Source organism: Lontra canadensis, unplaced genomic scaffold (assembly GCF_010015895.1).
Source record: "Lontra canadensis isolate GAN:19392208 unplaced genomic scaffold, GSC_riverotter_1.0 scaffold218, whole genome shotgun sequence".
In the NCBI taxonomy this organism is placed as follows: domain Eukaryota; kingdom Metazoa; phylum Chordata; class Mammalia; order Carnivora; family Mustelidae; genus Lontra; species Lontra canadensis.
The window spans coordinates 212,880-235,736 of record NW_022631212.1 but is presented as its reverse complement, the minus strand read 5'-3'; the positions used below and the strand labels follow the sequence as shown (position 1 = coordinate 235,736).

The following is a 22,857-nucleotide window of genomic DNA, read 5'->3' as shown; positions in this document are numbered from 1 at the left end:
GAAGTCTTTAAATATTACACTCCGGGATCATCCTTGGCTGTTTGGTCTTAAGCAAACATATATTGTGGCAATGGTCCTAAGTGGTTAAGACCAGGAGTCAAATTTGAATTTAAATATGCGGACCTGGCAAATAAACTTGGGCAAGTGAGCTCTCTGTTGCCTCGGTTTACTCTGTTGTCACCGGTTATAATGATAGTACCTATCTCATTAGGTTGTTGTGAGGACTGACAAGTCAGTGCACGTGAAACTCTTAGCTCAGTGTAACTGGTTTATAAATTTTAGCAGTTATTCGTGCTCTAAGAATTTTTACAGTGCCCTATGCTGGGATGCAAAGATGAAATAAGACAGTTGTGCTTCCTCAAGAAGTTCACAGATTTGTCAGGTAGACAGAACTGTAGGAAAATAATTGCCAAACACTGTGATAAAAATGAGAGAGAGGGCACCGGGGTGGCTCAGTCAGTTAAGTGTCTGACTTAGGCTCAGGTCATGATCCTGGGGTCCTGGGATTGAGCCCTGTCCGTCTCCCTGCTCAGTGGGGAGCCTGCTTCCCCCCCTCCCCCCCCCCCCCCCCCCCCCCCCGCCGCTTGCTCGCACTCTCAAATAAGCAAAATCTTAAAAAACAAAAATAAAAAACACAAGAGAGATGCACAGGGGATGGGGTGGCCAGGACAACAGATAAAATGATGTAAGAGAGTTGGTCAGTAACAGCTTCTTGTAGTGGGAGATGAACCAGTTCAAGGCAGACCAGGAAGGTGCTACAATCCCAGACAGCAAGCTTCAGGAGTATGGTTCAGTTTGGGGCCCTGGCTGGAACATAGGAATGAGTGGGGAAGCAGCAGGTGAGCAGGTCAGACCATACAGGACTAAAGATATGCTGAGTAATAAGGGCTTTAGACCTAAAGGCCATGAGGAGTCCTCAAGAGGAACCATTTGATCAGACTTGAATTTTAAGTAGATCATTCTCGCATGCTGAGTCTGTAGATTTCATTCATTCATTCATTCATTCATTCATTCATTCATGTGAGGTCGGGGTTGGGGGTGGGGAGAGTACAAGCAGGGGGAGTTACAGAGGGAGAGGAAGCAAGTTCCTGCTGAGCAGGGAGCCTGATGTGGGGCTCCATCCCAGGAACCCTGGCATCATGACCTGAGCCAAAGATAGGCGCTTAACAACTGAGCCACCCAGGCACCCTGAGTCTGTAGATTTTTGTTATCAATCAAGGCTTGTGAGGTAAAGGACAAAGAAGCCCTGAAAATACCTTTAACCAAGATGGGGACCTCGGAGGAAGAGATATGAGGATATAAGAAGGACAAGTTCAGTTTGGTGTATGTTGTAGGTACTGTGGGACCAGCTGGTGGAGACTCTCTGAAGGTCACTGAAGTGAGAGGCTAGGCCTTCAGGAAACTCCAATATGTGAATCAGGAATTCTCAACTCTGATGATGCTGCTCTGTTTCTTAGTCTTTAAATACACCCAGTATATCTGCCCTGAGGGATTGACACATGCGCAGGAAGCTTTCCTGTCTCCTCTCTGTTTACCTAAATTCTTCCTCACTTTCCTACCCGTGGCCATCCTCACACCAAACTCCTTTACAAGTGGATTGTTCTATTCATCCGGCCTTTGGCCTGGGCTGCTTCTGTGGTGGTGGCCTCTTTGGGAACCTGCCCAGTGTCCACAGTTAGCATCAGTCAGTCAATAAACACTAAGGACTGTGCTGGTCTGGGCTCTGGATGAGGCCCTGGGGTTTCAGCAGCGAGCCAGAGAGACACACAGACCTTGTCCTACTGGAGTTTACACCCCAGCAAAGCCTGATGTGGATGAAACAAGACCAACTGTGAAGGCATCCAGACTGCTGAAGAAACAAATAGCATGATCTTTTTGTCAAGAGGTCAGAGAAGACCTCCCCCCCCAGCCCCAGAAGAAGTGATCTTTTCAAGGGAGCCCTGAATTAACTAGGCAATGAGGTGAAAAGGAACATTCGAGGCAGAGGGAAAGGTTATGTGTATAGGCAGAACGAGGCCCTGGAAGAGACTGCGGTGTGTTTTGAGACATGGATAGCTAGTAGAGCTGGGTTCGTGCAGAGGCCAGCAGGGGTAACGGATGCCCCAGGACCTTGTAAGCCATACTTAATCATTCAACAAACGTTTCTTGAGTGTCAAATGTATACCAGGCAATTTAGGTGCTGGGATTACTGTAGTAGACAGATAAGGTGTCTTCTACTCGAGGAGGTAGACAGCAAACAAGTAAAAAAAGTACAGAAACAAAGATGTAGGGGGAGGCCTCATTAGAAAGAATTGTTAGGGAAGGCCTGTCTGTGAGGTGACATTTGAGCTGAAACCTGAAGGATGAGAAAACCAGCTGTGTGTAGACTTGAAGGATTAGCATTTGGAGCAGAGAGAACAAGTACAAAGGCCCTGTGGTAAGCATGTTTGAAGAACAAAAGAGATCCCTTGGCTGGATCGCTGTGAGTGACTAGAAAGAGCAAGATGAGAGAAGGTGGGAGATAGAAAGCAGGGGCCAGGCCTCGTAGAGTCATGAAAGTTGTTAGTACAGAAGTAATCAGATTTCTTTTCATTTTGATTATTTTTAAATTTTTTTTAATTCATTCACTAAGCTCTACACTCAACATGGGGCTCAAACTCATGACCCCGAGATCCAGAGTCACACACTCTTCCAACTGAGCCAGGTGGGTGCCCCCAGATTTTTTAAAAAAGAACTTTGGTTGCTGTGTTGCTTGTGTTGCTGTGTGCAGAATGGACTGTAGGGGGCAAGAGTGCAAGCAGGAAGACCAGTTTTAGGAAGTCTTTGCAAAAGTTGAGCAATGATGGTGGCTTTGAATGGGATGTGGATGCCGGCAATGGGGAACGGTACACAGATTTGGGGGAGATACAGGAAGTGGAATGGACACGTCTAGGTGAGCAAATACATGTGGAGGTTTAAGAGGGAGAGAGAAGTCAAGGCCAATACCCTAGTTTCTAGTTTGAATAGCCAGAGGCTGACGATCGCTTTGGGCCTTGAGGAATGAGGTACCTGCAACATATCCCAGAGGATACACAGAAATTTACACAGGTTTGCGGTTTGGAAGAGCAGCCTCTACAGAGAACCCCTTTTGGATTGGTTACCTATGGGTGATAACTGGAGGTTCCTAAGGTGACGAACACCTCGGATAGAATGAGGAGGAGCCAATGCCAGCAGAATAGACCAAGATGTCAAGAGACAGACAGTTGTCCACTGGATGGAATGATGCATGTGCTGGTGAATTTAGAGTCACCCCAGGAGAGTGGTGAGTAGGAGGTGAGGAAATGGGAGACCATGAAGGGCAGTGAGCTTTCTAGCAATTTGGCCAAGGACACCAGGGTGTGGGGCCAAGGGAGAGCTCTTGGATGGAGCCTAGGTCTCCGGCCCAGGTGGTTCCAGGAACCAGGCCAAGACCTGTGCAGGGAAGGCTATCTTCCTTTACCTGGGAGGGCGAGTCATCTTGGCCCAGCCCACTTCCCATAAGGGCCCTGGGTGGAGTTGGGAAAGTCACCTCTAACCTGGGAGGAGGCTGAGGGCTCAAGATGGGAGGGCCCAGCGATAAGTCCTTATACGACCTGGGCGAGCCCCTGACCCTAATAGTTCATTGCCCCCAATTTCCCAAAGCAGTGCATTCAGGAAGAAAATAAGTTATCTGTTCCCCAAATTCTGTCTCTGGTGGTCTGACAACTGAAGGTGAACAAACGGAACTAGAACTGCGGTAAGAGCACAGAGCGATGTGCAGGTGGGCTGCCTGTGGAATCTTTACGAAGAGAAGGTTCTAGAGAGAAGGCGCAGACAAGGCGGCATCAAGTCTTTCCCCACAGGTGCCTGGGTGGCTCTATGGGTTAAGCATCTGCCTTCGGCTCAGGCCATGACCCCAGGGTTCTGGGATCCAGGAGCCCCACATCCCACATGGGGCTGTCTGCTCAGTGGGAAGCCTGCTTCTCCCTCCCCCACTCCCTCTGCCTGTGTTCCCTCTCGATGTGTCTATCAAATAAAGTTTTCCCTGTTGAACCTGGTGCATCCCTCCTGCACCCCACCCTTCATTGGTTCCAGTGACCAGACAGCAGTCAAACCTTTGTTTTTCACTTTATTGTACAAAAAGAGGGGAAACAAAACTTCTACAGTTGGCCTTAAGCTTAGGCAGACACCTCTAAGACACTCCCTCCCACCTCCCATGATACAAATTCAAGTTGTGGTTGTTGTTGAAACCTACAAAAACACTCCTTAAATATTAGAAAAAAGGGGGAGAGAGTGGGGCGGGGTCCTCCCACTCCAACCATCTCATCCCAGTGCCAAAATGCACTCAGAGTGACCTCTTACAGCACCAACATCCCCATCCCCACAGCCCTGTTCGTACTGTAAGAATTTTCAATTTTTAAAATGGGGGCGGGGGGGGGGAAGAGCCCCATTCAAAGTTGCTTTTAAATGAAAACACATTCCACTAAAACACAACAGTGTAGGGGCATTCAAACAGGATAATGGGGTTCTTTGCAGGGGCTCTTGGGAAGAAATAGAACCTAGGAACCCCTGTTATGAGGGTCAAGACAAAGGAAGGGGAGTGGGAGTGGGGAGTATTTTCCCCTAATGCCCCCACCCCCAGCACCACGTCCAAGGCAAAGCAGACGGCTTTCCTTTGGGAGTGGGACTCATCTTTCTCATCCCACCTCCCTGGTGGAATTCCCACTCTTCCCCCACATCTTGGCTTTCATTCAGAGGGGAAGGCAGAAAAGCACAAAGCCCCAACTAAATAGGTCATTGACATGATTGTAAGGAAAAAGAAAAAAGCCAAAATTTAATCAAAAATTAAAAATTTCAATCCACAGAGATAAGGTGGCTTGGCTTATTAAGGGTCTAAGGAATCAGGGTACCAGAAATTTTGAGATGGCCAGGAAGGGTTAGAGGGACTACTGCAAAAGCAGCCTTTGCAGACCCCTTCCCCAGCTGGGGGTTTGGAGGGGCGGGGAGGGGAGCAGACCTGAGAAATCAAAGGGAATGGGGGGCGGTGGGGTAGCTGGAGAATATAGGGAAAGGCAGGAGGGGTATATGTTAAGAGCTTTCAATATACTTCTTGAAGCCCAGTTTCTGAGCCTAAGGGGGCCAGGCAACCTCTCAAATGAACTGGGAAGGCCTTTTCCCACTAAGTAAAAGGCTCTTAGGATCACCTAGTCTGTCCCCCTCCCAATGCCCCGCCGGAGCCCAGCGGAGGCTCAGTCACGTGGCCCTGGCAGAGGGAAGCAGCTATAGGAAGCAGGAGAGTGGCTTCGTTAACCCACCCCAACCCCCGCCAATCGAATCAGAGATTAGGCAAAGCAGAGAATGTGGAGAGAGGGGCTGCCCTAGCCTGTTCCTACCAGGATCAGTGTCTCCCTGGCCCTCACCAACCCACTCACCGGATTCACAGACTGAGGTGGACTCCCCCTTCTCTTACACACATGCATACACACGCACACGTACACGCACGCCTTTGCACACATCCACAGGTGCACCCATGCTATGTACAGGCGACACACACGCTTTTCCATTCGTGTCAAGACCGTTTTAAAAAAAGTCCCAAACCTACCCCCTAAGCCCTCCCTCTCCCAGAAATGACAACAGAGACGGCAGCCGAGATCGGTAGGAAACGTCTCGTTGACAGCTCAGAGCTTAAAAAAAAAAATATATACACATATATAAAAAACACTTCTGCCCCCTCCCCCCATGAGTGGGTATGGGCAGCTCCTTCCTGCAGAGGGCAGGGGAGAGGGCTAGGGGGCGGCGCCTGTTTTCTGAGGCTCCTGCCCTCCTCTCCCCACGTTCCCTGCCTCCAGTTCCAACGCAGGGGTCCAGTCAGTCGGCAAGCCCCTCTGGGAAGGGAGGGGTCTTCCCCGAGCTTCCACCCTCCCATGGGTTGGGCTGCAGGTGTGGAGGGCCTCACCGGACTCTTTGGGACCCCCCCACCCCACTCCCAGGTCCATTGTCCATGACAGAACCGCAAGTGCAGAAGAGGGGTGGGCCGGGCCGGTCCAGTGGTGGCTCAGTCTGATGGTTGCGCTCCCTGGAGGGCCCCCCCACCAGGGCCGATGTCTCTGAGGCTGCAGAGTCCTGGCCTGGGCTCCTCCAGCCCCTCCCCCACCAAATTAAAAAAAAAAAAAAAAAAGAAAGAAAGAAAAAGAAAAAGGAAAAGTGGGGGAGGCCACGGGGCAGGGGACAGAACATGGGGGAGAAACAAAGGTGGTCAGTTGGGGAGGGGAGCCCTGGGTGGGACCGGGCCTCAGTTGGAGTCAGAGTCCGAGGAGTCCCCCGAGGAGGAAGAGCTGGAGCTGCTGCCCTCAGACTCATTGTCCTCGTCCTCATCGTCATCCTCGTCGTCGTCCTCGTCCTCATCATCCTCCTCATTCTGGGGGGCAAGGAATGCGGTGACCACGGGCCAGGCCTGGCAAGCCCCCCGCCCCCACCACGCCCCGCCGCCTGACCTCATCTCCGTCCTCACTCTCATCCTCACTGCTCGACTCAGAGGAGTCCCCCCCGTCCTCTGAGGAGTCCCCGTTCTCGTCGTCCTCCTCCTCTTCATCCTCCTCCTCGTCCTCCTCATCCTCTTCATCATCCTCCTCGGACTCCTGGGAGGGACGGAGGCACATCAGGGGTGGTCCCTGCCACACCCCTCTGGGTGCCAGGGACACCCCCTGCCCCGTCTGGGAGGAGCTCCTTACCGACTTGGACTGCAAGGCAGTCCGGCTGGACTTGGGGTTCGGGCCTCGCAGCTTGGTCATGCTCTTACGTTTCTGTAGGCAAGGGCGGTGATGCAGACAAAGGAGCAGCCGTGAGTGCCAGACAACGGCCCGCCCCAAACCCTCCCTGTCCCCGGCACCGCCCTGCTCCCAGACTCACATTGGAGATGTACTCTTTATAGGCCGCACGGTCCTGGGGAGACAGACTCTGCGTGAGACAGAGAAGAAGGTAAAGGTTGGAAGGCCACCCACACTGACGGAGTATGTGGCTGAGTGCCAGGCAGGGGGCTAAGCCCTCACGTACCATTACCCTGCTCTACCCCTGCCGCTCTCCCCATACACACAGCCCCCCGCCCCCCAGGTCCAAGCACACAGCTCCAGTGCTACTGCTGGAGATGCCCCGAGTCCTTCTCAAAGCCACCCCGTCCCAGGACTATCGGTTTTCATGTCCCTCCTCTTGTTGTACCCAAGCTGAGCTTCCAGAGTTAGTCCTTCCTCAGCTCAGAGCAGCCCCCCACAACTACCACCATAGCCTGGCATCATCACTCCTGCTCCCGAGAGGGCTCCATAGCCTGGAGCCCCAGAGGAGGGGATCCGGGGCTCCCCAGATCTCTGTGGACACTTAAACTCCACGATTTCCCAGGGTTTCTGGCTGGCCCGGCTGGATAGCTGGGGGCAGACACAGGTGACTCTCCCCATGTTACATCTGATTGCTCAACCAAGGTGCAGAAGGGGAGCAGCACAGAGGCTTGGGGCCCAACCAGAGCCCAGCTGGAGGGAGGAAAAGGCAATCTGATTTGGATTATTCTACTTACTAACAGTGTGACCTTGGATAAATCACTTAACCTCTCTGAACCTTGGTTTCTTCCCCCCATGGTAGTCACTGCCCTACAGGACTGCTGGGATGCTGAACGAAATCACAAATGCAGAGCAGCCAGACACCGCCGCCTTCTTCCAAGGGTCCTCGACCCTCTCACCTTGACCCAGAGGTCCAGGTGTACTTTGTACTGCTTCTGCTGCTCCTCTGCCAACTTCTTGTAGTGCTCCTTCTGGCTCTGGGAGATGCGCTGCCAGCGGCTGCCGATCTCCACCATACGTTCTTTCAGCGGCAGGTGGTTCAGCTCCCCGTTGGACAGCAGCTCCTGGGAGAACTTCTGGTAACCGTTCCTAGGAGGTGGGGTGGTGCAGGGAGGGTTAGGATGCCACGACGGCCACCTGCTAGCCGTGACCCTGCCCGCGGCCAGCGTAGGTGGCGGCCCTCCGACTCACATGGGAGGCTTCTTCGGTTCTCCCTGGAACTTCATCTTCTTGGAGGAGTTCGCAGCGGCGGGGGGTGCCCGCATCTCACTCAGCTCTCTCTGCGGGGACACCCAGAAGGGTCACACGCACTCCACCCCACACCCGGAAGTATTTCTACCACCCGCCCCATGCCCTCAGTGCCTGGGAAATGGAGGCACAGCTAGGGAGCAACATCCTCACAGCTCACACCTGGGTCAGGCGCCGCTGCTCGAAAGCGTTTGTCACAGCCACGCTTGTGTGACCGGTATCACCGCCCCCTCTACTGATGCGTGACTGAGGTTCAGAGAAGGAAGGTGGGAAGTTTGCTTAGGATCACACATCCGAGGCTGGCGCTCCTGGTTCCACGGCCCACCCGCTGAGGCAAGGGCACTCTGACCCCCAAAGCGGAGGGAGGTGGCTCAGGGTCCACTGAGCCCACCATGCCCCCCCCCGCCCCCACCCTGCGCTAACCAGCTGAGCCCTTCTTCCCACCTCGTATCGCTTTTGGTCTTCGGCTGCCTTCTTAATCCACATCAGTTTCTCCTTCTTCTCCATGTTGTTCCAGGTCATCTCCATGGCTTTCAAGGCCTTCACCCGGTCATTCTGGAGACAAACAGGGGTGTCAGCTATGGGAGGGGTCACCTAGGGCTGGGGGCAGCAGCAGTAGGCAGGCAGAGGAACCACCCTTTTCAGGCTCCCTGCCACCTTGAAGCGGGCCAGGTAGTCCCCGATGACGCTCTGTTGCCAGATCTCCTCGGCTCTCTTGGGCGACTCTGGCAGCTTGCCCCGTTCCTCACGGTCCCCGCCCGGCTTCCTCTCAGACTGGGCCTTCAGCGCTGCCTCCCGGGCCTTGTACTTGGCCTGCGGGGGAAGAGCAGGGGCGTCAGCCTTCCCGCCGCCCCCAGGGGGCGCGCGTTCCCCGTCCAGCTCTGGAAGGCTCTTGCCCCTGGCCCAGGGCAGGGCCCGCGGCTCCTTGGAGGACGTATGGGCTGGTGCAGAGGCCAGCCTGGCCCGCCAACCAGCTCTGTTCCCTGGGGGAGCGGAGGCCCTCCTCAGACCGCTTCCCGCCTTCCGGCCTGCTGAGCTCCCAGCCCTGGCGTCCTAGCCCAGGCACAACTGGGGCCCACACAGGCTAAGGCTGAGGCAGTGCACCTAGACCCTGGGGGACAAGCGAGGACACTGACCTTCTTCTTCTCTGACAAGTCGTTCCACATGCGGGCCAGAAGGCGGGTCAGCTCGCTCTCCGAGAGCTCAGGCCGCTCCTCTTGAAGCTGCCGCCGCTTCTCTTCCGAGAAGATGAACATGGCTGACACCGGCCGCTTAGGCTTCTCTGAGCCGCCCTGGAGGTGGACAAGGAGGTCGGGGGCCGTGGGGGTGATGGCGGGTAGCCCCACTTTCCCCCGCCTACCCCCCAGTCAGTCGTGCCCCCTGCGCACCTTGCCCCCTTCCTGCGAGGGCTTCTTGGAGGCTGGGCTGGTGGCCTGCTTCTTGTTGATGCTCAGCATCTTCTCCTCCCCCAGGACCCGCTGCTGTTCCTCCTCAGGCAGGCTCTGGTCCGGAGACAAGACGTGGCATGGGGCTGCGCACCTGGCTGCCAGCTGGCTCCCGGGGGGATGGGGGGGTGGGGGGTGGTCCAAAGGGCCTTAACCCCAAGGTCTCTGTCTGCCCGATGCCCTGCCTACAGGAACACTCACCTCTAGGAAACGGAGCAGTTCCACCTCGTAATCTTTCTTTTTCTGGGAATAGAAGGGGAGTTGGGGTCAGTCTGGGAACGAACCCACTGATTCTCAAGGCACCATAACCCTCTACAAAACGTCCAGAGCCTGGATGGGGCCTCATCTCCCTCCACAGCCCAGATGCCAAACCTCACAGCACTGAGTCTGGAGCAGGGGGTCCGAGATCCACCTGCCCGACCACTGATGGACCCCTTGCCGGGGCCAGATTTCCGGCTTCAAAGTCCCAAGGCCAGGCCTAAGCGTCTCCAGGAGTCGCCCTCCGCACGGCTCACCTGGTCACACTTCTTGTGGTAGGCGTCCTTCTCCTTCTGGGACAGCAGCTTCCACTGCTGGCTGCAGAGCACCATGCGTTCCGTGCTGGGCACGTCCTTCATGTTGGCCATCAGCTCGGCGCAGTACAGGGAGTAGCTGTTCCTGTCAGAACCAGTGGGAAAGGAGACGCAATCCCCCCTGAGCCTCCTCCCTGAGGGACCAGGGCTTCCTCAACTCCGGAGGTCTGCTGTCTGGACTGCCTCAATGCCCACTGGCCCACTCACCCCCCACCCCCACCCCAGGGGGTGGCACTTACGGAGGTGGCTTGGTGGGTCGCCCATCAAACTTGTCCTTGAGCTGGCGTTCGGCCTTGGTGAGGGTGGACTTGGTGATGCCCTCCTCACTGATGTTCAGCTCAGGGTGCTTCTGGATATAGTCACGCATAATCTCCTGCAGAGTGAGGTGGGGGGATGGAGGGCAATGGGGGGGTGGGGTTAGCAGGGGGGGCTGGGGCGGGGAGAGCCGCTGGGGAGGGGAGGCAGGGAGCAAAAGCTGGGGGGTGGCCGTGTGTCTGCACCGTCACACGAGACATGGCGCCCTGCCCTGCCCTAGCCTGAGATCTCATGGTGGGGAGGGGGGCAGGGAAGGTAGGGGCAGAGGCAAGGGGCCCAGAAGGCCCCTCCCTCAACAAAGGGAGAGGGAACGACTGCCTCCCGCAGAGTGCGGAGGCTGCAGAGTCAGAGGGCAGAGGCTCTTGAAGAGCCGGACGGGGAGGAGCGCAGCGGAAGCCTAACCTCGTACTCCTTCCGCTGCTCCAGGGCCTTATGAATCCATTTCAGCCTCTTTTTGTCCGAGAGCTGAGACCACTGCTTCCCCAGGGAGTCCTTCACCTCCTTCGTAGTGGCCTGCAAACCAAAAGCCGTCAGACACACACAGGCAGCCAGGGGAAGGGGAAGGGGAGGGGGGAGGGGGGCACAGAGGCCCCCGCCCCCTCAGGCCACAGGAGGTCACATGAGTGTCCCCCACAGGCCAGGAGGGGAAAGTGGAGAGGCGGGGGTCCCGCCTAGGTGCAAGGGGACAGGCTCACACACGCACGCACACACACACTCGCACGCCAGCTGGCCCAGGCCCTGTCCATGCAGCCCACCCCTGGGGAGGGGCCTCCTCTCCTGCTCCCCTGCACCATGCCCGGCCGACCTGACGCGGCTCCCCCCTTGCCACCACCGTGCGCCCTCCATCCCTGCCCCCGGGCCGGACACTCACATCTGGCCGCACTTTGAGATACACCTTCTTCTCGTGGGTGTACCACAGCTGCTGGGGGGTTTTGGGCTTCTCGGGGATGTCCGACTTCTTGGCATTCTGGATTAGGTCAGGGTGATCCTCCCTAGCCGGGCGTGGGGAGCAACAGTCAGTGGGTGCGGGAGACCCTGCCAGGGAGACCCTGGCTAGCTGCCCCACCCACCAAGGCTCCATGGCCTATCCATTGGGGCCTAGTAGGACAGCAGCTACCTGCTTATCCCTGCCCTTGACTATGACCCGCTAGGTTCAACATGTGACCTGTCCATCCCATCTTCCACGCCTCAGAGGGCAAGCGCAAGGCTCTGGTCGGGGTTACCCTATCCTGCCACACCCAGTGCCCTGTGGCCCTCCTCTGGGCTCCACTGCCTTACCTGAACCGGGCCAGGTTTCGCTCGAACTCCTGTTTCTCTCTCTGGAAGTCCTGAATATACTTCATCTGGGGGAGGAGGGGACAGGGTCATCCACGACCCAAAGCCTGAGCTATAAAAGCCACTGAGCGCTCCTTGCTAGCTATTTTGCCTCCCAGTGGTGACGTGGACAGACACAGGGTGGCGTGAGCTGGCAGGGGATGGTGGCCTGCCTTCCAGTGGGTTGGGGAGACTCAACCGTAGCCCAGACTGTCGGCTTAGAACCAGACAGTGGGAGCTACAGGGGTCTCCCAGGACACATCCTATGTCCTGGTCTCTCCTGCTGAGAGAGGGAGAGTCCCAGAAGCAGAACCAGGCCTCGCCCAGTCACACTGAGCAGTGACAGGGCTGGGACTCCCCCTGACCCTACCTCCCCCTCCCCCAACACCGCAAACTCCCCACGATGAGTCAGGAGGAGGTGTGGGCCTTGCCCCTATTCTTCCCTCCTCCCTCGTCTGTGGCAGCTGGTATTGGTCTGCTGCCTCCAAGGCGGCCCATGGCACCGGGGGCAGGCCGAGTCCTGCTTCCAAGGCCTGAGGGGAGACGGTGTTGAAGGCACCCAGAGCGAACTCTTACAACATTAATGATATTCTAACAGATCGGTCCCCTGCATTTGGATTTCCTTCCAGATCCACCGAGTGGTACCTTGTAGTACCTCAGGTCCCCTGGCTACTATCCTTCACATGCCTTCCCCATTCTGAACCCCCTCCCATCACCTTCTCCCTGGCTCCTGGCTGGCAGACTCCTCCACCCCTCCCCGGCTCTCCTCTGCCTTGGCTCTCCTCTGCCTTGGCTTCTCTTCCTTCTCCTCCACCGCTTTCTGTAAGGCTGGCCTCCTTTCCCGCCATCACGCGACTACCTCCCTGTCTTGTTCCTGCCTCTCCATTCCTCACTCTTCTTTCCTTTCCCACCTCTTTCCTTTCCTTACCTACCTCCTGTCCTGGCTACCCCTCAATGTCCAGGTCTCCTTTCTCCCTTTTTCCCTGAGTCACAAGAGTCAGCCTTGGAAGAGTCCAGGGGCTCAGAGCAACTGAACCCCAACCCCCGCCTCTCCCAGAAGAGGCACCAGGCACATGGACAGCCTCACTTTCCTCTGTGGCTCCTGCCGAACACAGGGAGCAGAGCCCAGCCCACTCTGCCCGTCTCAGCCCTCCTCACACAGAGCAGTGGCTCTCGGAACAAGAAGTCACTCACGCACAGGGCTGGGCTTACCCTCTGCACCTGAGACAAAGACCAGGTCCAGAGAAACAAAGGAACTTACCGCAGGTCACGCACAGAACAACTTAGAGGTAGTCAGATCATCAGGCCCAAGCCTTGGGTCCCCCATGCCAGTACCCTGTCTGCTCTACCACATAGTGTCTTAGCCCTCCCCGGTCCTGGGACCCTGGGCCTCTGCCTCCCACGCCCTGAGTGTCTGGGTGTCATGTGCACAGTCTGCTCCACGACCTCCCCATCACAGGGGCCGAGGAGAACTCTGCCACTTCCTATCCCCGCTGGGCCTAGGCAGCAGCGGCAGACAGCTGGTTGCACCCCGCCAAGCTGGCTCCTTTTTGGGTACAGAATTAAGGGGGGAGGTGAGTGTACAGCCACAGGGCACAAACAAGGAAGGTGGGAGGCTACATGCTGGCTGTGTGTATCTTGGTCTCTTCTTCCTGAAGATGTGCCCGCCTCCCTCCCCTTGCCCCTCACCGACATCTCTCCCTGGCTCGCCTTGTGGCCCAGCATCCTTGCTGTTCATCCCCCCCACCCCACCCCAGCCCCATCTCGCTCAGGGCCCAGCAGCAGGCCCCTCCATGGCCTGGCTGCCAGCCGTGGGGAAGGTCCACTTGACTTCAAAGTGTGGGACGGGGTCCAATCCTGCCAGGGAAACCAGGGCAACCTCTGCTTAAGGTCAACGATCTCCGACAGCCTGGGACAGTGGGAGGCCACGAGGGATGCTAGTGCATCCTTAGGCAAACACGCGCATAGAGGAAGGAAGCCCACTTCACGTGTGCATGGGGCAGTGAGAAGTGCGCCTGATCCCTGCTCTGCTGTCACTGGCTGTGGGACCGGGGACACGAGTCCCTCCGGTGCCTCAGCTCCGTGCCCACGCAACTGGCATAACCCCTTCTCCAGGGGTTCCCCGTATGGGGATACTGACTGCATGCATCAGATGAGACCAAGGTTGGTTGGGGTGGGGGGGGGTCGTCAGAGGGTGAACTGCTGGGCCAGCCCGACCGTGAGAACGTGAGCCCAGAAGCTGTGCTCTATGAGCAAACACTGTGGACGGTCTAGGGCGGGGAAGGGTGGTCTGAGTGCTTGCTACAGTCCCGGTTATTACGCCTTCCACAGTGCCAGTGCCTGTGCCTGACCGTGTGGAGGAGGTCGAGTGTGGCTGCCCGAGGCCCTACGCTCTGCTCTGTGACCCACCCCACGCAATGTTGAGGCCCTCTGTCTTAAGCCTCCCCGTCATGGCTGACCCGCCATGCACCAGCTGCTCCCTGACTCTTCCCTCCTCCCTGCCTCGCCCCCCTCCCCCCACCTTCTTCTTCTCCGGCAGCTCCTTGTATTTCTTGGACAGAATCTTGGTCAGGTCCAGGTTGCTCATCTCAGGGTGCAGCTTCGCGTACTTGGCCCGCTTCTCCATGAAGAAGCGGAAATAAGGGGTCAGGGGCTTCTTTGGGAAGTCCGGGTGTTTCTGGAAGGAGGGTCAAGGACACGGTGAAGGTCAGACAGGATCCCTTCTCTGGCCCATTCCTCTCCTGCAGGTCACGCTCCGCCTCCTGGAAACTTACCTTGAGTTTTTTGCCTTTGTAAGGATTTTTAACGTGTTCCTGAGCATCAAGGATCAATTCTGTCAACGTTCGGAACTTCCTCACCTGGAGGAAGGAGGGCGGTGAGTGCAAGGGGAAGTTCAGAAATGGAAACACCACCCCAGAGCGTACCCCCCCCTTTGTCAATGGGTCTCCTCTAATTTCCACTAGACTGAATTTATCGAAGGGGGAGGGGCAGAGGGCAAAAGCCACAGCTCAGCCCCTGACACCCAGACGCTGGTCCATGCCTCCGGCAGAGGACCAGACAGTCCGTACACACCAAAGGACAGCAACAAGGTGACCACCTGACCTCGATGTGTTGTCCATGCCAGCACCTCATTCATTCCCCAGAACAGCTCAGGCGACAGAAGCTCCAAGACGGTAAGTATTCAAGGCCACACAGCTAGAAAGTGGCAGAACTGAGAACTCTAGGCCAGTGCTGTCAACCGTGCCACCTCCCAAATGCGCAAGGGCGACCACATAAGCACCTCGCCTGGTCTCTTTCCTTCCTGTTTATAGACTTCTGTTTCCTCTCCCCCACCAGGAAGGTTGAGGCAGGGGTTCACACAGATGTGTCAGGAAAGCGGTGGTGGGGGGGTGTCAGTTACCTCATTAGAAATCTCCACCCATTTGAGCTTGCACATGTCTCCAGAAAAGTCTTTAAAGGCTACTTTTTCCCAGTCCATATGTGACTCGGTGGTTTTGAACTTGGAGCTGTCATTGGATGGAAGGTTGTTCTTCATGCATTCCAGCAAAGTCAGCATGTCTTCCTGAGACCAGCGGTCTGGGGAGGGGTGAGAAAGGCAATCACGCCCAGCTCATGCTTTCCCCTCATCTGTTCCCCAGTCCTTAAGTGCTCAACCCTTCTTTCCCAGAGCATCCCAAATCCCTGTTTACCTCTGATCTGAAGGCAAAGACAAGACATGACCTACTCATAAGGGAAAACTGTGACCATGTGGATTAAAACAGGAAGTCCAGTCCAGACAGTATCATACCTAGAAAGCCAGACCTAAAGTCAAATCTGGCTTCCTTCAAAACTATGATCACACGCCAGGTTGCCACAAGCTACTATTTATTGTAGAGGAGAGAAAAGAATGAAGTTACAGTGATTTGGGAATTGGTGGGCAAACAGCTAACTTACTGGGAGAGGGGAGAGAAGCAGGGAGGCACAACACATCTAAATGTGATGCCAAGTTTAAGTTCTAGGGGGATCCCACAGATGTGCAAGGACTAAGGATGGAGTGTGGGCACTGAAGAGAACCCATGCAGACATTTCTCTCCAACACAGCTGGAAGCTAACATTAAAGACATGAATAATTTGGGGCAAGTAAGGAAAATGGAATGGAAATGGAAAAACCATACAGGGCTGGCAGGTGGGCAAGGCTCTCAGGGCCCTGGTTCCAGGGAGAAGAGAACCCCCAGAATTCTGGGTTGTCTTCTGGGTCCAACTCACCATGGAGGCAAAAAAAAAAAAAAAAAAGAAAAAAAAAGAAAAGAAAAGAAAAGGGGGGGGGGGGGGGGGGGGGGGTTGCTTCTGAACCAGCTATTTCCAGCCATTGAAAACACACCTCTAGTAGGCCTCTCTGGAAGGTAAGCTGGGAGAACAGATAGCCAAGGGCTAGGAGTCAAAAGGGCTCTTCATTTGCATTCGCATCTGGTAACCTGGGTCAGGGTTTCCACTGGGTGGGTCACATGGGACAATAATCCTCTCTCCTCTCAGTGTCCCACAGTCAGGGCCAGATGCTCTGCTTTGTTCTACCCCCTGCCCCCATGCACAGGGAGTCCCCACCGGAGGGCTAAGGTCTAGTTATGGACATCCTATGGCTGGGAGCCTCAGACCACCAAAATATCCTCTCCCTCCACCTGCCTCACCAAAAACCTTGTCCTCTGAATAACAATGAAACACCTGGAAAGCCTTTCTCCCCCTTCCCCCACATTCCTCATCCTTCCTCCCATTCCAGGACACAGGGTGAGGAAAGGACACACTCTAGCCTGCACAGGCCTTCTTCTCCCTCTCTAAGCAGAAGAATGGAGTGTGAAAAATACAGTTTATAGCCTCGATGCCAAATAATTTGGGTTTGGCCAAACTTGACTCCCGAAACTGAATATACCTCCCTCATCTCAATTCAGAGAATGTAGACTGTCTAACCCCTTTCCAAGGGGAGTGGGCCCTGCAAACAACCATGTGGGAGAAGAGGACCTAAGTTAAAGAGCTCCTACCTTGGCCTTTGGGGGCGGCCATTTCCAGGTCTGTGGGGCAGTCAGCTTCTCCGTTCATTCTTTAGCCGTCCAGCCACCTCCTCCAGCCACCTCGTTGGGTCGTGCTGGCCGGGCAACCCGCGGTCAAAACCACCTCACCCTTTGGAGAGACACCAGTCCCCACTCAGGCGGGGATGCGAGGTGAGGGACTTTCTATTCCTCCCTCCCCCAAAGGGGAGGGGGGCACAAGTCCACACTCTCTCGCGGAGACCCTGCCAAGACCCTAGCAGACCTAATGGGTCGGTGGGTGTGGGAGTGCACCCCCCACCCCGCGCGCCCCTGCAGTCCGGCTCCACCGCGTGCGCCCTCCCCTGCCCACGCGAGAGACTGCTCCCAGCTCCCGCGTGCAGCTAGTGCCCGCCCTCCGCCCTCCTTCCCCCACCCGGGCCAAAAAAAAAAAAAAAAAAATCTCCTCCTCCTCTATGCGCCCGCCCCGGGGAGGCCCCAGGCTGGAGGGCGGGGGAGGAGGAAGGGCGGGTAAAGGGCGCGCGCGGCCGAGAAAGCGGGCACGCGCCGTAGTCTCCTCCTCCCGCCTCCCCCCGGCCGGTTCCCCCCGCCTCCGCAACCCGGCGGGGACCCGGACGCAACGCAGCCGCCGCCGCCGGGCCCGGAGCGCAGCGGCCGCACCGCCCCCGGGGACCAGATCCGGATTCCCGTCGCCCCCCCTTCCCGGGCTCCCGACGCCGTCCCCGCCCGCCCAGGCAGGCGAGCAGCCGGAGAGAAGCGGCCCAGCCTGCCCCCCGCCCCCGAGCCACCCACCCCGGCCAGAGGCGCCGCCACCGCCCAGCCACCCCGACGCGCACGAAGGAGCCCGGCGCAGAGGCGCGACCACGGCGGGAACCGCCGCCTCCTCCCCCGAGCTTGCGGCCCAGCCCCGCCGGCGCCCCCGCCCCGGCCTCCGGGGAGCCGAGCCAAGGAGAGGGCGGGAGGACGGCGGCCGGGAGGCGGGGGCGCAGCGCTCACCGGCCCCGCCGCCCCCTCCGGCGGCCGGCGAGAACTGCGCCTGACGGCTTGGAGAAGCGCGGGCTCCTCTGCCTGCGGCCAGGGCTCGGCTGGGGCCTCGCTTCCTGCCCTCCCCTCCCCCGGTTCTCGGCGTCCTCTCCAGTGCCCTGATACTCTTTCGTCCAGCCCTCTGCCTGGAGGGCGCCCCGGGTGCCCCCCGGTGTCTACGGCACCCGCGGTTCGCTCCCCGCCGCCCGGCCCCGGCCCCGGCCCCGGCGCGCGTCCTCAGCCACCTCGGTTACCCGGCGCAGCGCGGCCTCCGGGCTTCCCGCTCCGGCGGCTCCCTCCCCGGCTCTGAGCGGCGGCGCCCTCCCCCGCTCGGCCGGGCACAGCCGCAGCTCCCTCCCGCGGCGGCAGCGGCTCCTCCTCCGGGCGCGGCGGCGGCGCTGGGGCGGCGGCTGCTGCTGTGGCGGCGGCGGCGGCGGCGGCTGTGGCTGCTGCTGCCTGCTGCTCCTCGCGGCGAAAAGCACAAAGCACAGCGCCCTCCGCCTGCAGGCAGCCCGCCCGCCGCCCGCCCGCCGGCCCCGGCCTCAGCTCGCACACCCCCCGCCGCCGCCGCAGCCTCCGCCGCCGGAGCGGGGAGGAGGAGGGAGAAGGGAGGAGGAGGAGCGGGAGGGGGGGGGCGGGAGAAGCGGGGCAGCGAGCGCGTCCTTCCCCGTAGAGCGCACACCGACCCCCGGGGAGCGAGCGCCAGCCCGCCCGCCTCGCCGGCTCCGCTCCCTCCCACAGCCTGCCCGGGCGGGCTCCGCGGGGGGCAGCTGGGAGGAGGGGCGGGAGCTGGGGGGACCCGGGCGGCCGAGGCGGAGGGAAGGAAGGAGGGGAGGGGGGTGGTGGTGGTAGTGGTGGTGGTGGTGGCGGCGGCGGCTGCTGCTGCTGCTGCTGCTGCTGCTGCCGTCGCCGCCGGGGAAGGGGGGGGGCCGGGGCAGGGAGACACGCAGCCGCCCGGATGGCGGCGGGGCTCGGAGCCCAGGCGGGCGGGCGGGCGGGCGCCGAGAGCGACCTCGCCAGACCCGCGGGGGAACTAGCAAGCTCGGCCCGCGCTTGGAGGGAGGGCGCGAGACGCGGCCGCAGAGAGGGTGCCCGGAGGCCCCCCGGCGGCCGGGGAGGCTGAGGGGTGCCAGCAGCCCTGCTTCGGAGCTCTCCCGCAAGTCCTCCCAGCTCAGATTCGGGCTTCCACTGCAGTCCTCATTCGTTCCCCTCTCCCGCCTCCTGGAGCGGGCGCTCCGCGCCCACCCTCTTTCCCGGAGCGTGGCCGCTGGCTTGGGGCGCACGCACGCCCAGCGCGGCGCCAAGCTTCGGCGCCTACCTCGCGGTCCCCTGCTGCCGAACAGCACACACACGAAACTCAAAAAAAAAAAAAAAAATTTTTTTTTTTTTTTTTTTTTTTTACCCGTACAAAATGCCCTCCCTGCAAATTTAAGAAAAAAGAAAAAAAAAATCAATCCCCTTTGCTCCTTACACCCCGGAAACAGCAAGGGGGCGATGGGCTTCGGCAGAGGGGCCGCGCTGGGAGCCGGTTCAATCCAGCCCGGCATGGCTCCCCAGGCCTGCCCGGGCGCATGGAGATCGGCGGCGCCGCCACTCGCACAACCCCTCTCCCCCGAAATCCGCGGAACCCGGGCTCACTTACCGAGCGTGTGAAGGGGAGCGCAGGCCAGGAGCACCTAGGGGTGCGGCGGGCCGAAGAGCGGAGCCGCAGCTCCGCCGCAGCCGACGCCGGGGCCGCGAGTCGCCAGACAAAGCCCGAGATGGCGAAGCGGAGCGACGGCTAATGGCGAGCCCCACGCGCCGCGCTCCGCCCGCCCCGCTCCGCCCGCCCGCCCGCCTCGGCGCAGCGCAGCGCCGCTCCGAGCGCTCGCCCGTCAGAGCCGCCTCGGCGCCGCCGCCTCCCGGGCCACCCCGGCCTCGCCTGGCCTCTCCGCCTCCTCCGGGCCACTCAGCCTCACCCCCTTCCCTCCCACCAGCGATGGGGGCTGCACGAAAATAAAAAAAGAAAAATAAAAAAATGCTTTTCTTTCTTTCTTTTTTTTTTTTTTTGGTGTTGGGGGGCAGGGCGGGCGTGTTGAGACTTTTGGGGTTTTTTGCCCCCAGCTCGCACTCACCTGCGGAGCCGCCGGGAGGGCTGGGGGTGGGGGCGCGCGGGGCTGGAGCCGGCGAGCGCGGGTTGAAAGCTAGCCAAGCTCTGCAGCGCCCGACCCGGGCGTATACGCCGCCGCCAGTCCCCGCAGAGAAATCGTCCTCCTACCCCCGCCTCCATCGCTCTGCGTTTCTCTTCCAATCAGCCGGTCGCTTGGCGGCTCCTCCATTCTCCGGCCAAGCCCGCTGCCTAGAGCGAGCTCCACTCCTCCATCTGCTAGCCCGGCTCCTTGCTCCCCTGCCGGGGCCGGCGAAGCGACGTGGGGCCGGAGGGGGATTTGCGAGGGAACCTGCCTGCTTCCCGCTCCCATTGCTCCCTCCCCGCTGCCTCCTGCTTCTCTCCTGCGTCTTTCCAACTCTCCCCTGTCGCCACTGGTGTGTGTCTGAGTGTGTGCGCGGGTTTTTTTTTTTTTTTTTTTATTGCTCTTTGCTTTTGCAACCCTGAAGCCAAAGCGAGGGGGTGGGGGGATAAGGGGGGGGTGTTAAAAAAAAAAAAAGGCAAGAAAGAAGCTCTTAGATTTGCAACACATTGAAAAACCCGGGGAGCACCCCGCCTCGCCGGATCTCGGCTCCCCGCGAGGGCCTTCCGGGTTTTAGAGCGAACCTCTCGTCGTTCTCAAAGCCCCTCACCTCCGCCGGGTTTAGGATCCGAGGTGTCCGAGCAAAAAGTTCTCCCCCTGGGCCGCAGCAAGGGGTGTCAGGGTGGGAATTAGGGGGATTTCTCAAGAAGCAGCAGCCATCCCCACCCCCCCAACCCCCACCCTGGTTTCGGTAGTTCGGCCGGGGCTGGGTTGGAGAGCCTGATGCCGGTGGGTCTGCGCGAAGGGGCTTCTGGGGCGAAGTGGGAGCCGGGAGACCGCGCTTCGCGCATCTCCCCCTCGGTCTCTGCCTCCTGTCCCCCGCCAGCCCCCCCCTTAATTCCCCCCCCCCCCCTTTTCTCTAATTTCTTCCAACTCCACCTTTGTTGTTACCGGCGTCACGCCCGGACCAGCCAATCCCCGCCATGCAATCAGCTTGTCAAAAAGGCTTGGCCAGCCCTGGGAAAGCAGGCCGCGGGCGCTGCTCCCCCCCGCTTCTCCCCCCTGCGGCGGCGGGGAGCCGAGAGGGGAGCCTGGCACCCGGTCTCGCCGCCCGAGCCGCCGCGGGGCAGACTTCGCGTAGGCCTCCGGCACTCCACCGTCCTGCGGGCCGGGGATCGAAAAGGCCTGGGCGGGGACCACCATCCACCGTTCCACTGCCGTCGGCCGTGGTCGTCCGCCTCTGCCTCCGCTCCTCGGGGGAAGGGTTGTCAGGAACGCAGGGAGCCAGGCGACTGAAGAGCGGCGGCTTCCCACAGGCTCGCCCGCAGTCTGGGCCGTCGATCCTCAGGTAGCCCCACTGCTCCAGGCTCCGGGGGCTCCCCGGCGGCCAGTCTCCCACGCCGACGCTGCTGACTGCCCACGTCGCGGCCAGCTGGGTCACCAGCCCCTCTGGACTCTCCCCTGGCACGCAGCCTTTTCCATCCTCACTCAGCGGCCTCCCTGCCGCTGTAATTCCTCCTGTCTCCTGGGAGAAATGAGATTCCTTTCCCAGGGCTTCCACAGTCCACATCTGCCACGTTTTACAAACAGAGAGGAAACCCCTGTTAAGATCTGGTGTGACCGGATTTTTGAGTGGGCAGGGCGCGTAGGAGAGGCCGATTTACCTTTTTGCTAATGAACCTGGAGCTAATGACCCCTCATCTGTGGGACCTGTGCAATACCCCATCCTTAATTTTATTTCATCCTTTGGTATGATTTTTGTTAAAGACCCCTGTTCACTGTACAAGTTAAGTCTCCACAAATCCAGGTCTGCCCAGGGCGTTATGTGTAGGCTCAATCCTTCTCAGACTGTACTTGGAGAAGGCAGGAACTGCCTTTCTTGTTTTGACTGGTAAAGAGGAAAGGGTTTGGAGTCGGAAGTCACAGCTCCCACCTGAGCTTCCCCACCTTAAACAGTGTGTGTTTGATCAAGTCTTTGAACCTCATCTGATCCTGTTTCCTTGTCTACAAAAAGAGAATAGCAATCCTGCTTTCCTTCCCAGGGTTGGAGGGTCAACTGAGAGGACAGATACGTAAACTGTAGAATTCTCCACAATGTCACTTACCACAATTGAGAATCTTAGATCCCAAGAAAGGCCCAAGTTTTCCACATAAGAGATCTGGAATCCAGGTGTCCTGGCTCCTGGCCCTAAGCTTCTTGGCTGGGCCAAGGGGCCTTTCGGTAAAGTGTTCTGGAATGAAACAGGATTAACATGAATCATAAAAATGATTATTATTGATTTTTCATTCCTTGGGCTGCAAAAATCATGGCTGGCACTCTTCCCACTTGGAAACCAACTGCCTTGTTTTACATCTATTGAGTCTCTGGTGAGGTCAGGAGTCTAGGACTTGGGCTATGGGCCAGAGCATGAGGGAATCTGCCCTTGGTCCTTTTTCTTTGCCCCCTCTCCCAATTTACCCTCCCTCCCTTCCAGTTTTCTGCCCTGTACCTTGAAGCAGAGCCTCGGCATTCCACAAGCCCAGCCCAGGCTGGTAACAAGGCATAATCCTAGCTACACCCGCTCCACTTGGCCCCAGCCCTTCCCCAGGTTGCCAATATCCCAGCACCAGCCCGCATCAAAGCCCTAGTGTGCCTGGAATGCGTTAACCAAAGTGTGGTGCTTGAATTCCTGGGGAACATGGAGTGATTTTATTTTTTATTTATTTATTTATTTATGTATTTGATGATACACAGATGAACATTATTTTCAAAGTAATGTATTTTAATATATATTGGAAATGTTCTGTTTTTTAATGTTTATTCAAGATGATGATATAAAGACTTCCCTTTTTTTTTCCTAAGCTGCTGTCCCTTATTATTTTTTTCTTTTTCTCTTAAAGATTTTATTTATTTATTTGCCAGAAGCAAGAGAGAGGGGGTGGGGCTCCTGCACTAGCAAGGGGGAGGGGCA

General features: G+C 58.2%; 2 protein-coding genes across 8 annotated transcripts; one reads left to right on the top strand and one right to left on the bottom strand.

The window, feature by feature from the left end:
• Positions 1 to 5,627: 5,627 nt before the first annotated feature.
• UBTF (upstream binding transcription factor) lies at positions 5,628 to 20,217 on the bottom strand. Of its 7 annotated transcripts, none has more exons than XM_032849106.1 (21): positions 19,853 to 20,217; positions 16,710 to 16,848; positions 15,098 to 15,273; positions 14,472 to 14,555; positions 14,219 to 14,374; positions 11,662 to 11,726; positions 11,255 to 11,375; positions 10,786 to 10,896; positions 10,308 to 10,441; positions 10,012 to 10,153; positions 9,698 to 9,739; positions 9,440 to 9,553; positions 9,188 to 9,343; positions 8,709 to 8,864; positions 8,496 to 8,606; positions 7,995 to 8,083; positions 7,703 to 7,892; positions 6,886 to 6,933; positions 6,708 to 6,779; positions 6,471 to 6,614; positions 5,628 to 6,394 (listed from the first exon to the last, which is right to left on the bottom strand). In XM_032849106.1, the coding sequence occupies exons 2-21, from the start codon at positions 16,765 to 16,767 to the stop codon at positions 6,269 to 6,271; spliced, it is 2,295 nt and encodes a 764-aa protein (XP_032704997.1). In that variant the 5' UTR covers positions 16,768 to 16,848; positions 19,853 to 20,217; the 3' UTR covers positions 5,628 to 6,268. The 7 variants fall into 7 exon arrangements, with proteins under 7 accessions (XP_032704997.1, XP_032704992.1, XP_032704993.1 ...); XM_032849101.1 differs by lacking the exon at positions 19,853 to 20,217 and adding an exon at positions 19,381 to 19,555; XM_032849102.1 differs by lacking the exon at positions 19,853 to 20,217 and adding an exon at positions 17,993 to 18,100.
• On the top strand, positions 17,171 to 17,755 carry LOC116862043 (basic proline-rich protein-like). The gene has a single exon (XM_032849100.1). It carries the CDS (start codon positions 17,171 to 17,173, stop codon positions 17,753 to 17,755), a length of 585 nt encoding a protein of 194 aa, XP_032704991.1.
• Positions 20,218 to 22,857: the final 2,640 nt, after the last annotated feature.

What these genes read in the sequence shown, in the direction of transcription:
- UBTF (XM_032849106.1), bottom strand. Translation starts at nt 16,767, where the DNA reads ATGAACGGAGAAGCTGACTGCCCCACAGACCTGGAAATGGCCGCCCCC. An exon ending in AGCAGCGGAAGGAGTACGAG is followed by an intron (nt 10,442 to 10,785) that starts GTTAGGCTTCCG and finishes CTCACTCTGCAG; the next exon opens with GAGATTATGCGTGACTATAT. An exon ending in AACTGCTCCGTTTCCTAGAG is followed by an intron (nt 9,554 to 9,697) that starts GTGAGTGTTCCT and finishes TCTCCGGACCAG; the next exon opens with AGCCTGCCTGAGGAGGAACA.
- LOC116862043 (XM_032849100.1), top strand. Translation starts at nt 17,171, where the DNA reads ATGCGCCCGCCCCGGGGAGGCCCCAGGCTGGAGGGCGGGGGAGGAGGA.